Here is a 14,723-nt window from a genome sequence, read left to right on the forward strand (position 1 = left end):
GGATTATTACATTGTCATCGATGTTTGACAGGCGCGCAAAATTTGAATAAAATCTGTCCGTTTAAAGTGGGTCAAAGTCGAGTCCGAAGGAGTCGGTTACATACATACATACATACAGGTGAAGCTAATATAAAGCGTGTATAATTGAACAAGGTTCTGAATTTTCCTGTTTTTTTTTTATCTTTTTATACACAAGGAACGAGTACAGGCGAGTACTTTAACTCTTATTAGTGATGCCATCACTCGACTGATAACCACTCACCTTGTTCCTTAGCACTCGGCGTCCGTACGGGCGATCCGTGGAACACGATTTCTGCAGTCCAAACTCTAGCTTGGTTCTTCGTCGTCAGTCGTATAGTGGCCGCGAGCAGACGTGCACGTAACGCAGCGACCGCGTGTACGGGCGCACTGTCCGGTTTAGGTAGATCAACTATACGCATCGCGAGGGCAGAACCGCTCCATTCTGGTTGTACCCCACCGTGGGTTACGCCGCGATTTGCCAGCTAAAGGATTTTTCAGAAAATGAATATATACAAAAAAAAATCATGTGTCCAATTCACACGTGGTAGAAGTGAAACCTTCAAAAACAAAGTTTTTATAATTAAAATATGTAAATTAGACTTTTTCTCTATCTAAATGTAGGATCATTTCTTTAAAAAAATATATATTTTAATGTTAAATTTTTATTTATAACTTTAATATCAATCTTTAATTTGGTAAAAACTAAAATAATAAAAGTTTGAAATAAATTAACAAGATCCAACGTGGGAGAAAATGAGATAGGAAGCATTATGCAGTGTATAAACTTTTAATTAAGTGTAGTACGAAGTTTTCACTTCAAAAAGTTTCTATAACTAATGATCTGTAAATAAAATTGATAAATAATCTAATTTTATAATTAAACTACTTACTTGACTTACTTGTTTAATTATCATCAAATCTGTTTTTTTAATTCAGAAAATGTTCAAATACACACTAATTTAAAGTTTATACACTGTATAATGCCTCCTATCTCACTCTCTCCCACGCCAAATCCTATTAATTTATGTGTCTGTCTCTTTTTACTGTCGCTTTTTCCGTTGCATCCGGTCCAAGTTTCACTTCAATATTTAGACAACTTATAGTTTACTAGAATCAACTCACCATAATGATGTAAAAATCATCATTTAAAAACTATTTAGTAATAGGGAAATAAAGCAATTTTTATATTGATTCAAGATCTGGTATTATGTTTAATCTTTTTTCTTCAATAGAATTGAATTATTTTGATAATATGGATCAAGAAACCTTTGGAATTCGTCAACATGTTAATTGTGAAGCAATTCAATTCAAAAGTGATACTGGCCATGGTCATTGGACACACTCATTGCCAAAGAGCTCGCGAGTGTGTTGCCGGCCTTTTAAGAAGTCGCTCTTTGATTGAAGGAACCAATTGTTTATTGGGATACGAATGGGCGTGAATTATCTTCCAAAGGTTCCAAAACCGGAAAAGGCATATCAAACAGAAAACTGGACACCTATTTTTAATAATTACGTCATTCGATCTAAATAAATCCAAAAAATGGGCTTTCTTTAATATTGTTGTTTTTAAAAGCATTCAGACAAAGCAATTTACTGCCAGTTTTTAAATCAAGGCGCGTTTACCTCTCTAGCGAGATTGACGAACGGCACGCGTTCGTCCGCCGCTGCGACAACGTGCGCGAGTTCAGGCAGGAAGTACGCCGGTTGACGTGCACGCACTGATCGCGTTGCTGCAATGGCTAATTTTCGCTTGCCTGGCTGCATACCTATATTTTAAATCTTATCTTAGAAAATATTACATTTAACTGGAGCAAAGAAAAAAAGAAGGGTGCGTGTACTTATGTACGCGCGTAAGAAGTTATACTTCTTGGCATTATTAAAAATAGTTTTTGATTGCATGCAAATAATTAATTACAATTAAATAATCAAAGACTGGAAAAGGAGTCGTTATAGTCAATAAAGTTCAGTTTACATTTGAAAAATTAAATAAATAAATATTTATTATTATACTCTCACATTAATGTAACATAAATTCTATTATTATTCGAATGTTGTTTTTAAATTATGTCCAATGGTAGCATCTTCCGTGGGCAACTTCATTCTGTTAATTTTGTGTCACGGTGTGCGCGCATCGTAAAATTTCACTCTCATCAATTTTTCATAACACGCCTAAAGAAGTATAACTTCAATAATTCTTCATGATCTCTGTTAAAATATATTTACTCGCTCAAACCAAATACAAATTCAGGACTAAAATTCTTTCTGAATTTCCTACAATCCTTAGGTCTTAAATAACTCAAGGTCGCAATGAATATTATTTATTTCCTTTTCGCTAACAAATTATTGAAACAAAAAACAATTCCGAATAGGAAAAAGAAAAATTCTTTGATTATTGTTGATTTGTGTGTGTGTGTGTGTTTTTTTGTTAGGAATAAATGTTATGTCTATTTCGCGTTATGTATATTCTTAATATATAGCATATTCCTCGAAAGTATTTAGAAGAAAGTAAAAAAAAGCAAATTTATTATAAAATATAAATATTTTTTACCTGGCGTATCTAGCGGTGTGAATGGGCCATGTGTTAGCGTAAACGTATCAAGTTCAACAAGAGCTTGTATCTTCAAATAGGACCTTGCAACTGTTGGCGACGCATTACTGACACCAGACTGGAATAAATGGAAATAATTGTAACAAAATCCGACTTCAAACACCTGTCGACATAATAGACCAGGGTCGATAATTTGCAAATTCAGGCACTGGAGGGTGATCACCTACTTACCTATTAGATTTAAAAATGATCATGAAACAGATTCAGAAATCTAAGGCCAAGACCTAAAGAGGTTGTAGCGCCACTGATTTATTTATTTTACAGTGATAAAACGATGCAGGATGGATCCATTCCTCAAAATAAACTTAATTTTGATGAAACTTGGACAATTAAAGTATCTGATGAAAATCAAAGATCCTCTTGATATGGCTATTAGTTTTCAAGAAATTTTTGAAACATTCTCACGAAATTTAGCACATGCTTGAAACAAATAGATACTTAAGGCAATTTTGTTATTTACTTATATATACAGGTATTTTTATTAATACATACATAAAATATATGTATGAAACAAATTAATGTGACAGTTAAAAGATATGTTTAAAACACACAATGTTTGTACAAAGATTTCTTTTGGTATAAATATAAAGATTGCTTGTAACACAAACTGTATATATATCTAATATATAAAATTCTCGTGTCGCGGTGTTTGTGGTTAAACTCCTCCGAGCTCCGGCTCCGGCTCCGGCTCGACCGATTCTCATGAAATTTTGTGTGAACATCTATTTTTCATCCCCCTAAATGTTAAGGGTAGTCCACCCCTAAGTGTTTTTATTTTATTTTTAGATGTTTTTTCTGTTTTTATGATACAGCATTAAAAAATACCCCTAACTTTCACCCCTCTACGATCAACCCCTATTTTTTTTATTATAAATGATATACATGGCAAAACGACGTTTGTCCGGTCAGCTAGTAGCTTTATATAGAACCTGGAGAACTTTAATAAATAAATAAGTATTTTTTTTGCGTTCACCATAATTTTCATAAAAGAACAATAGATTGTGTTTAAATAAATAAATAAAACTCATGTGTGCAATTCACACGTGGTAGAAGTGAAACCATCAAAAACAAAGTTTTTATAATGAATAATATGTAAATTATACTTTTTTCACTAACTTAATGTAGGACTATGTTAAATTTTCATTTAAAGTTTAATATCAATATCAATCTTTAATTTGATAAAAACTAAAATAATGGAAGTTTGAAATTCGATGATTATTACTTATTTAATTTTTTGCACATCTATGCTTTTTTAATTCAGAAAATGATCAAATACACGCCAATTTAAAGTTTATACACTGCACAATTCTTCCCATCTCATTCTCTCCCACGCTAAATCCTACGAATTTATGCGTCTGTCTCTTTTTACTGTCGCTTTTTCCGTTGCATCCGGTTTGAAATCACAACGATTCTAAAGAAGTTTCACTTTAAAAATATATTTGACGTAATTAAATACCTCGTCTTCACATTCATCGGGCGTACATCGCCTCGCTCCAGCAAGATGAAACGATAATGATACACTACACGCGCTCCCACTATTCGTACTGGAGCTGGTAGTCGCTGTACTGCCGGCTGCCACTTCCTTCATTTCTACAATCTAAAAATATAAATATACACGTTTAATTATAACAATCTAAGGGAGCGCAGAGACGGCCGAAGGAACAGAGGTCATCCCGTTATGAGATAGAGAGATGAGATACATGACATGGCCGACAACACCTGGTCAAGGGACGCTCAGAACCGACACAGATGGCAAAATATGGAGGAGGCCTTTACCCACCGGGTACCCAACTAAATAAACAATTTGTTTAAGTGATTATAGTTTTATGTTCAACCAATAGATGTCGCCTGTGGTTCCTTGAATCGCGGTATTGTTTTGATTCAAGAATAGTATAAGTATTTCAATTGTATTTTGTATTAAATATCTCAGCCTTGGGAAGAAAACTGAATACTAACACAGCTAAAGTAATGTTATTTAAGGTTGGCAATAAAAGGCATTTGAATTTGAAGGGAGCGTAACCAAATTTGAGGGGAGGATGCTTTTATAAAGTGTTACGATGCGGGGCGGGGAATTACGCGTTATTGTTAATATTATTTTCGTTTTTCCAGTACTTTATATCACATAATGGTAACTTTTAGGTATAAAGAGTCACTGGGTGGTCACGAAACGTTTTACTATTGTACAGAAAAACGTTACGACGCGTTACACGGGGGGGGATTCAGTAATCTCCAAAAATTGCGTGACGTAATACTTGAACGCACCCTTACCTAAATCGTCATACGCTCCGAGAGTAAAGCCACAATAAATCCTTTGTCATGCTTATAATATTTTTAAGCATCCCCCTGAACCGTACAAATTGGTCCTTCGAGCCGGAATTTGAGAGTGATTGTTTTTCGTCTAACATCACAACGTCTCTAAGGCCGGCTCAGATATATTATAGCGTTGACTTTTAATAGTACTGCTTGTTAGTATGTAGTTACAATGTTTTGTAATTACTATAAAGTTCAAATTAATTTCACATTTCTATTATTTTCCTTACCAGTATATGGTCTGTATGCCGATGCAATATCACGTAAAGACGATCAGATGACAGCTTGTTCAACGGATGTTCCGGTCCATGCATGAATGGCAAGTGTTCGCAAACACTTGCCGGTAAATGTTGGAGGGTTTTCTCACAACGTCGTGCCACCAACCAAAACCTGTGATAAAAGATTGAACATTATTTACAAGTCTCTTTCTATCACAGGTTAATAACAATTGGAAAGAAAAAGATGAAACTATTATAGATTACTTTAGTTTAAAGAGCGCAATTACTGATTAATAAAAATAAATTAAGGATTAGTTTCTGGAAGTTTCAATAACTTCAATGTTAACATATATGAAAACATTACTGTTAACTTGAATACAATATTTTGGTTGATATTTTATAAGTGTAATTTTATACATTAAGTTAAACTCTTAGTAGAAATTGAATCACTTTCAGTTAATACTATGTTTTTCACGGTTGCATGTTAGGTAAATCCAATAAATGACTTGGTCGCGTCACCGAGAACTTGTTGCTCGCGTTACTCGTCAAAGCTACTCGGTTCAGTTTATCAAAAAATAAATTAGTGGCGCTACAACCTCTTTAGGTCTGGGCCTCAGATTTCTGAATCTGTTTCATGATTATTTTTCAATCTAATGTAGGTGATCAGCCTCCAGTTACACACGCCGTCGAATTTTTGTGTCTAAGACATGTCGGTTTCCTCACGAAGTTTTCCTTCACCGTTCTAGTGAATGTTAAATGCGCACATAGAAAAAAAAGTCCATTGGTGCACAGCTGGGGATCGAACCTACGACCTCGGGGTTGAGAGTCGCACGCCGAACCACTAAGCCAACACTGCTAATTCAAATAAGAAAAAAAATATACACTATCTCGCTGTATGTTCACTATTATATATGGCCTCAAATATTAATCATACCTTAGCTGTGTAAGCAACGGCCTCAACGCTTTAAGATCAGCTGCACCCAAAGCATTAGCCAATTCATTCATCTTGGGCGTGGCTGGATAAGCCGGAACTCGAGCTCGTAGTTTACCACCATGAGCCCCGACTGATACCAGTAATTGCTCCGCACGGAGACACGGCGACACCACAGAACAAGCTAACACACACGGCCAACCTCCCACTGTACACTCCACCTATGTATTTTATACTTCTAAATCTTTGAAGGATACATAAAGCCCGACCAATAAACATTACTATAATAATAGCAACACTACGAGAATGTAAGTGCTTGCTCCTATTTCACCATGCCTACTGCTGATAGAGGACAAATCTTTGTTTTTATTTTATTTTATTATTATTTATTACTAAGGATGTCATGTGCAACACGGTGTAATGGTTGAAGCTCCTTACAAATGTTGTGTAAAACAAAAAACTTGTCGATTAAAAAGAGTGGCTAAGAGTTTATTGCCAGTTCTTCTCTTCCGTTTTAGAAGCATTTAATGTATATTTCTTTTTTGACGTTCATAAGTGTACATTGTGTTACCTACATGAATAAATGATTGATGAAGAAAATTATTTTTGACTTTGACTTTGATTATGTATGGTCCATGCAAATTAGCATGACATTTGATACACTATCCAGGTAGACCTATTTCTTTGTACACTCGCTGAGTTCACAAAAGTTGCTTGTTATATTAATAGTTATAAGAACGAGGTATATATGCCGCAGCCAACTAGCTTAATAAGCCGTTCAATTAACAACCTAGCCTTAAAACTAAATAGCGCCGTTTAACTAGCGGCCTGAAAGATATTCAGCCAGTTGATCAAACAGCTAGGCAGATGACTTGGATCGATGACGTTTCATTGCCTAGCCTGTTGACTGTTAATTTAATTTTAGTTCCAGTTTCTGCCACTCTTGAATTCGAAACGAAACTCTTCAAACTGTCAATATGGCGTCGGCAAACCATAACTTTGATAGTGGTTTCCAAAATTTAATGAAATACAACAAGTGCAATTTAAAAGTGCAGTGACAATATTTATGTGAATTTAGCTGTGGCTAACTTAAGTAAGTTAAAGGAATATATTTTTATGTGAGATATCTCATCTCATATTTTATTTCTGCCACATCATCACTCTATCATACGAATGGCCTAAGCATTAGCTAGCCAGTTTATTAAATGTTGTTACAAACGCTACGACTGAATATCTTTCAGGCCGCTAGTTAAACGACGCTGTTTAGTTAAAAGGCTAGGCTGTTAATTGAACGGCTTATTAAGCAAGTATATATATATATATATATATATATATATACAACCACTTGCTATTGTATTGTAGGATTATGGTTGTAGGTATTTGTGTAGTTCTATCGCATTAGTAGCAACTGTTAAGATATAATTTTTTTTTGGAAATAAATAAACTATTATTCAGACTTTCCGGAATACTTTGTTATATTCTAAATAACTTGACTAGCTTTCATTACTTTCCAGCATTCTAACGCACTAACTAACACACACACACACACACACACTCAATGACCAAGAGTTAGATTACACGCAATCCAATCAATAATACGCTTTACCACACCAACATCGATGATTGTTTCCATTTCATCATTTCAATTATTAATAAAAATGTAACTACATATAAAAATAATCTAAAAATATATCTATTTATAATATAATCAACATAATTGTCTGAAATGAAATATTATTAATAAAACCAGCAAAAGAAACTCACCCCCAAATCATTAAGAAGTACTTTTAAGTCGTTTAGGCGTTGTCGTGAACGAACATGCACCGTGTGGGCCAACAGTCGTTCCATTGACGGCGCGTGTGGTGTCAACGCAGTCGCGACCCTCTCACCGCCGGCCAACGCCGGGACATGGCATACGCACAGGTTCTCCCCTTCAGCACCAATTATTAAACGATATCCCAACTCACAACCCAGTTCTCTGTAACAAATATTTTTGAAGTGAAACTTCTTTATCGGGGTTGGAAAAAAATTTAGTGTAACATTTTTTCGTTACGCGTCACATTTTTCCGTTACGCGCCATGTTGCTTTTTGAAGTCAAACTTCTTTATCGGCATTGGAATGAAAGTTCTTTATCGACGTATGGGAGAAATTTTGTAGCAAATCGTCAAGTTTTTCGGTTACGCGCCATGTTGCTTTTTGAAGTCAAACTTCTTTATCGGCGTTAGAATGAATTTTTTATCGACGTATGGGAGAAATTTTGTAGCAAATCGTCACGTTTTTCGGTTACGCGCCGTCTTTTTCTCGTCCCTACCACGGTTGATCCGAAGAGATTCGAAGCCATTAATAACAAAAATATATAAATATACAATTAATGAAATTCTGTAATAATCTTAGTAGTAATAAGGTAAAATGAAATAATTGTATTCATGTCTATGATAATAAAAGCCTTTTGTTAAACTTTATTTAACCAATTTCGTTAAGTTGCATATAGTAGATCATTTTTCGAAAAATAAGGTCATAAAGAAGTTTCACTTCTTACGTGTGTACACCTAGTACACGCACACATATTTTTTTTGATTAAACCGACTTCCACGAAGATAGCTTATAGGTAAGATTCAGTAATAAGGGCTAAGTTTGACTTATTTACATCAATTTTGATGTGAAGCATCTATAGCCGCACGTAAAACCGATTTCTGGCGTGGCGACGCATGCCGTGGCGACGCATCGCCACGCTATATAATTGTATATATATACAGTCTATATGCAGTAATGTGTACGGTGTGTGTATTTCGAAGTCACTGATTAATCGAATTAAGTAGTCACGATTTGAAATAAATTCGTAAATTTTTGTATTTAATGAAAATAAATGTTTATTCAATAAATAGTCATCGTTATGTGGAAAAAAATCGTAATATTTTATTTTATCATTATGACATATTTAGTTCCTATCACAATCTGTTCTTTTCTGCATATTACTTTTACAAAATAATGTCGATGTTTCACTCTGCCAGGCGTCCCGTGACGGCTCACATTTTTTTATTTTATTTTAAGGCACTATCCCAGCACGAATTGCTGTGTCAGTGGTTCGGGGTGGACTGCGGGGCGCAGTGGAGAGCTGGAGCACTGAGGCGCGACGGCCCGTAATAACAATTAGTTATGTAAAACATTAAATTAATGTAATTTTATCAATTTTTTTCTGAATTCCGAAATTGATTAAGTAAGAAGTAGACATGGGGAGAAATTGGCTGTGCAAAAAATCATTCTGGTACTGTTTAGGAAAACACCTTTTGTATGGCAATTAAATTTTACAATAAATTACCAAAAGAATTAAAAGATCTTCCGACTAGAGTCTTGAAAAAGCGACTTGGTGTATTACTTTTGGAAAAAAAAAATTCAATAAATGATTATTTGCGTGAGACACTGTAGTTGATATAAATTTAATAAAATATGATATTTACGATACAAATAATATAAGAACTGACTAATTCATTTGACTAATAATGTAAAATTCCTTTAAAGACAAATTTACGCGCATTGTGTGTGGCAGAATATGCGAACTTACGATTGTACCACCTTCACATTTTTGTACCATATTCTTGCCATAAATAAATTATTGAAGTGAAACTTCTTTATCGCGGTTGGAAAAAAATTTAGTGTAACATTTTTTCGTTACGCGTCACATTTTTCGGTTACGCGTCACATGTTTGTCATGTCCCTACCACGGTTGATTCAAAGAGATTCTAAACCATTAATAACAAAAATGTATACGTATAATAACGATAACAATAATAATACTAAAAATTCTATTACAATTTATGTAGTTCTGTAATAATCTTAGTGGTAATAAGGTAAAATGAAATAATTGTATTATTTGTATTTAAGTCTGTGATATTAAAAGCCTTTTGTTAAACTTTATCTAATTTAACTTTATTTAACCAATTTCTGTAGTTGCATATAGATAATTTTTCGAAAAATAAGGTCATAAAGTTTCACTTCTAACGTGTGTACACTAGTACACGCACATTTTTATTATAAGGCCGGTTACGCACTTGCGAACCTCCTGACAGTGTGAGTGCCCATGGGCGGCGGTATCATTTAACATCAGGTGAGCTTCCTGCCCGAAGATATAGATATAGAAAATTCCGTACCTCCAATAGGAAACCTGTAACTTCTGCCCCGGTATATATTTATCCACTTGGAGGTGCTTTGTTAGCCGGTCTCTACATAATCTCAATGTCTGTGTGTATAACAATTCCAGAGACAGTGATCGGCAGAAGAATCTCAAAGCTGTAAGGGCACCATTGAGACCAGCTGCAGCTAATCGAGCTTGAGCAACACCACGGAGCCATGTAAGTTGAGATGTGTGTACCAACGGTTTGCCTTCTGGAAATTTAATTTTAAAAAATCAGTAACACTATGACCTTTTTAGGTCAGATTTCTGTATCTGGTTTCATGATCATTTGTCAATTTGACGACTCATTGGTCTAGTGGTTAGTACCCCTGACTGCCAATCCATGGGACCTGGGTTCGATCCCCGGCTGAGACGAACATCGATGTGATGAGCATTTGGTGTTGTTCTTAGGTCTTGGGTGTTTAAATATGTATTGATATGTCTATCTATCTATAATATGTATGTATATCCGTTGCCTAGTACCCATAACACAAGCTTCACCAGCTTAGCATGGGGCTCGGTCCATTGGTGTGAATTGTCTTTTTAAAAAAAAATCTAATAGGCAAGCACCTGATCGGCCTCCTGTGCCTGACGCACACCGTCGACTTTGTGGGTCTAAGGCAAGCCGGTTTCCCCACGATGTTTACCTTCACCGTTCGAGCGAATGTTAAATATGCTATACCAGAAGGGCCATCTGCCAGGCTGATTTGTGAATCTAAACCATCAAGGGCGCCACCCAAACACATACACAAAAATTCATTCAAATCGGTCCAGCCGTTTAAGAGGAATTCATTTACATACACAAGAACAGTAGAATTATATATATAAAGATTTTAGTACATCTTTAAAATATTTTGGTCAGTGTTTTAGACAAGGAGAGTTAATAAATTCATTATATAAAGTATACTTTGTAAACAATTAACAGAATAATAGTTAGAAATTTTTATTATAAACACACATGTCTAGTGTACACACACCACACACACACACCTAAGAAATGTTAACTTTCTACTTGCACAATAATAAAATTACACTGCACAACTCATCTAAAGTAAAAAAACAAATAAAACTTTGAATACTGACCACCAGTTTCATTGTCTTGAATAAGAATGGCAATATCCAATAATCTCCAAGGTACATTAGGTCCGTCGCCCATTACTGTGAGAGATACACTAAACTCTTGACCTACTGAAAATGTTGCTCTGCCATTTTCAACCTACACATAAAAATATTATATTAATAACTTATATACTATGCTAAGATTATTAGTTTTGGAGGCTGAAGTATGGAATAATGGCATTATAATTATAATCGGTCTAATTCAAACTATTTATGTAACTCAGTCATGTATCGTATACCTTCAGATTATAACAGAAATCACCAGCAAATAGAAATATTTAATGTATCTAAAAATGCTTAAGAAATTATATAAAAACTCTAGTATCCTTTATACTAAATATGTTGTAATGAACTATGAATCTATGAATCTTAGAATTTAGAATTTACATACATACGTAGTCGGTCCCATAGTTCTGTCATAAATGGAAACAATTATAAAAACAAAAGTACTTATCAGTTTTTAATGAGTGATATATCAATTCATAGTACATTAATTAAGGAATAGAAATAGCATAAAATTATTCCAAATGACCTTCCTTATTTTTAATACAGGCCCTTAAACGCCGCGGCCAGTCGTCTATCGCAGCACGCACCATATTCATGTCGATTTCAGTGACTGCTTTATTTAAAGATGACTTCAGACTCCAATTTTTTATGTGGTATAGCACAAACCTTCCTTCCTAAGAATTGCCAAATTTTATAGTCCAAAGGATTAAGGTCCGGACTGGAGGAAGGCCAATCCTCATGTCTAATTGAGTCGATGTTTTGACGCTCACACCAGGCTTGAGTGGTCTTGGCTGTGTGTGAAGGCGCAGAGTCCTGCTGGAACACGAAGTGTTGTCCCGCAAATAGCCTGCTGGGCAGGTCTTTGACAAGCTGATCCAAAACCGTCTCTTGGTATACTTTTGCACTGGTTTTGACCCCCTTTTCGCAAAAATGAACCTCAGTTGGCCCGTAATAGGACACTTCCAATCAGACCATTACTGATGATGGATGATGTCCATGATGTCCTTGGAACTTTATTTCCAGCTTCTTCAGAACTCCTGGCGTACACTCTATCATTCTGTTTATTGTATTTCTCTTCAATATCGAAAATTTTTTCGTCCGTAAAGAAGATATCACGGTGTCGGTTTTTCGCGTACCACTTCAATAACACCCGCGATCTCTTAAGTCTTATTGCTTTTAGACGAGCATTAAGTAAGTGCCCACTCTTTTTTTTGTATGCTCGTAGACCAAGATCTTCATTTAAAACCTTTTTTACTATTTTCCTATTGATACCCATCTATCAACTTCTGTTTTCGGACAGGATTTCTTACCATCCGCGCCTTGATAGCTTTGATTACTGCTGGTGTTCTTGCGGAGCGTGGCCGGCCAGTTCTTTTCTTGTCCTCAATACTGGAGACTTCATTGTATCTATCAATAGTACGGTACACAAACCTAAGCGTTATATTCAAACTTTTGAGCAACTTGAAAATGGTACTCGGAGAGTGCCCACAGCGGTGCAACGCAATAACACCTATTCGGTTTTCTTTCAATGTCCACTCCATCGTGAAAAATTACGGAAAGTGATTGTTTTTTGTTTTAAAACAATAGTCAAACATTCAAAAGTACAATGCAATATTTTTTTTATAAAATCATGTTCGAAATTTAAAAATAATGTGACATTGACAGAACTTTGGGACCAACTACGTACATACATATATTCTTTGTATTTTTTTGTATTTGTATAGGTGTAACTGTGCTTTGTGTATGTTTAAATGTGTATTCCATTTTTGGCTCTTGCGTAAAGTGTAATTTTTTGAATATTGTATAGTACTCGTAGCTATAGGAATACCATTAGGCAAATAAATAAATAAATATTGCAACTTAGTTAATCACATTATTAACATAACATAGCTGAAATTGTTTTTTGTCAACTTGATGAGGCAGTTAAGTCACCATGACTGCTAAAAGCACTTAAAACATAAAGTTGTGAAAATTATGTTTTGAATTTATGTTAAAAGGTTTATTTAAAAGTGTGGTAATAGAGTAAAGAAACAATATTATATAGTTTATTATTGCTAGAAATAAAACCTCCTTTGGCATTGCATCTACTTTATGTGTATATAAATTATTTAAACAGTGAAAGAACTAGCCATCAACTATATATATTCTAAAGGCTCTTGACAATGAAAAATGAATACCTTTAAATTTCTAACATCATTAGGTAAAGAAGCTGTGGTAAGCCTCTGCCGAACAATGTGTGCTAGTGATCTTAATGTTGTTCTTTTTTCTCCAGCTGTTAGACAAGGTGGCGGTACCAGCCGCTCACGAATTACAGCTGGTAAACGACTGTAAGTTCCTAATGTAAGGACTTCTACCGCTGCTGCCATGTGGAATGTTGGTAACCTAATTATAAAATTAATAAATATTGCAGAAAATTAAATCATATATATGAAATTATTATAATTTTTAATGTGTTATTGTGTAAAATACAACAATATTTAGCTAAAATATTATCCTATTAATAAATTAACACACAAACCTTGCATGTACTAAAGTTTCCCTGGCTACACGGGCCAATACATCAGCAGTTTCAACAAAGAGTAAAGCTTGCTTGTCCAAGAATGCCATGATATGTGCAGACCGATCCACTTTAGTAGCACTACTGGCCCATTTTACTAGGGCCAGTAATCGAACAAAAAGTTGGCGTGTGCGAGCACTAAATTTGTAGATTTCTATCTTTCTCTCCATATCCGTTTTTCGTGGCAATCTAAACACAATAAAATCATAAGTTGGTATGGAAGTAGATTAAACCTGAACATATAAATAAATAATCAAAATAGTATTATGCACTGTACTACGAAATATAAAATTACTTACAACTCTGCTAGCACTGACAATTCATCGTATGTCCTTTGCACTATAAAATCTATAAGTAAACCAAGTGAAATAGAGCCGCCTCGGGGCCCTCCACCCTCTGTTCCTTGAGTGCATCCTTCTATTGATACAGGCACCATGATTACTTAGTAGTCCACGCTTTTATGAACCAGATATCAAAATTTAACGCTTAATTGTAGTTTTCTCAACAGATATTCATTTTCGCGCTGTACACTAGCTGCAAATTGCAATTTGTACGAAACTGACAACTTTTCATTAATTGGTGTCCATCATACAAATTCAGTTTTATACATGTATTAGAAACACCAGAGTTTTTATTAATTTGTTTAATGTTTAGATCAACATTTACTAATTTACAAAATATCAATTAAATATTAAGATAGTAGATACAATTAACAGTTCAATTCGCAAGTCTCAACAATTGAGAATTGAGATGTCAAATGACTCAAGATATGACAGTTGACA

At 34.7% G+C, this 14,723-nt stretch overlaps 1 protein-coding gene across 1 annotated transcript in view; it reads right to left on the reverse strand.

Annotated features, from left to right (window-relative positions):
* LOC125061847 (mediator of RNA polymerase II transcription subunit 14) overlaps positions 1–14,658 on the reverse strand; it is a 33,256-nt gene extending 18,598 nt beyond the window's left edge. Inside the window, exons 1-12 of the mRNA XM_047667476.1 lie at positions 14,241–14,658; positions 13,903–14,130; positions 13,562–13,766; positions 11,343–11,475; positions 10,237–10,471; positions 7,853–8,066; positions 6,092–6,309; positions 5,170–5,329; positions 4,086–4,226; positions 2,570–2,687; positions 1,645–1,787; positions 263–503 (exon numbers count right to left, since the gene is read on the reverse strand). Of these exons, the coding sequence (XP_047523432.1) occupies positions 263–503; positions 1,645–1,787; positions 2,570–2,687; positions 4,086–4,226; positions 5,170–5,329; positions 6,092–6,309; positions 7,853–8,066; positions 10,237–10,471; positions 11,343–11,475; positions 13,562–13,766; positions 13,903–14,130; positions 14,241–14,377 (2,173 nt within the window). The 5' untranslated portion in view covers positions 14,378–14,658. The remainder of the gene's footprint in view (positions 1–262; positions 504–1,644; positions 1,788–2,569; positions 2,688–4,085; positions 4,227–5,169; positions 5,330–6,091; positions 6,310–7,852; positions 8,067–10,236; positions 10,472–11,342; positions 11,476–13,561; positions 13,767–13,902; positions 14,131–14,240) is intronic.
* Positions 14,659–14,723: the final 65 nt, after the last annotated feature.

The sequence above is a fragment of the Pieris napi genome, chromosome 24 (assembly GCF_905475465.1).
Source record: "Pieris napi chromosome 24, ilPieNapi1.2, whole genome shotgun sequence".
In the NCBI taxonomy this organism is placed as follows: domain Eukaryota; kingdom Metazoa; phylum Arthropoda; class Insecta; order Lepidoptera; family Pieridae; genus Pieris; species Pieris napi.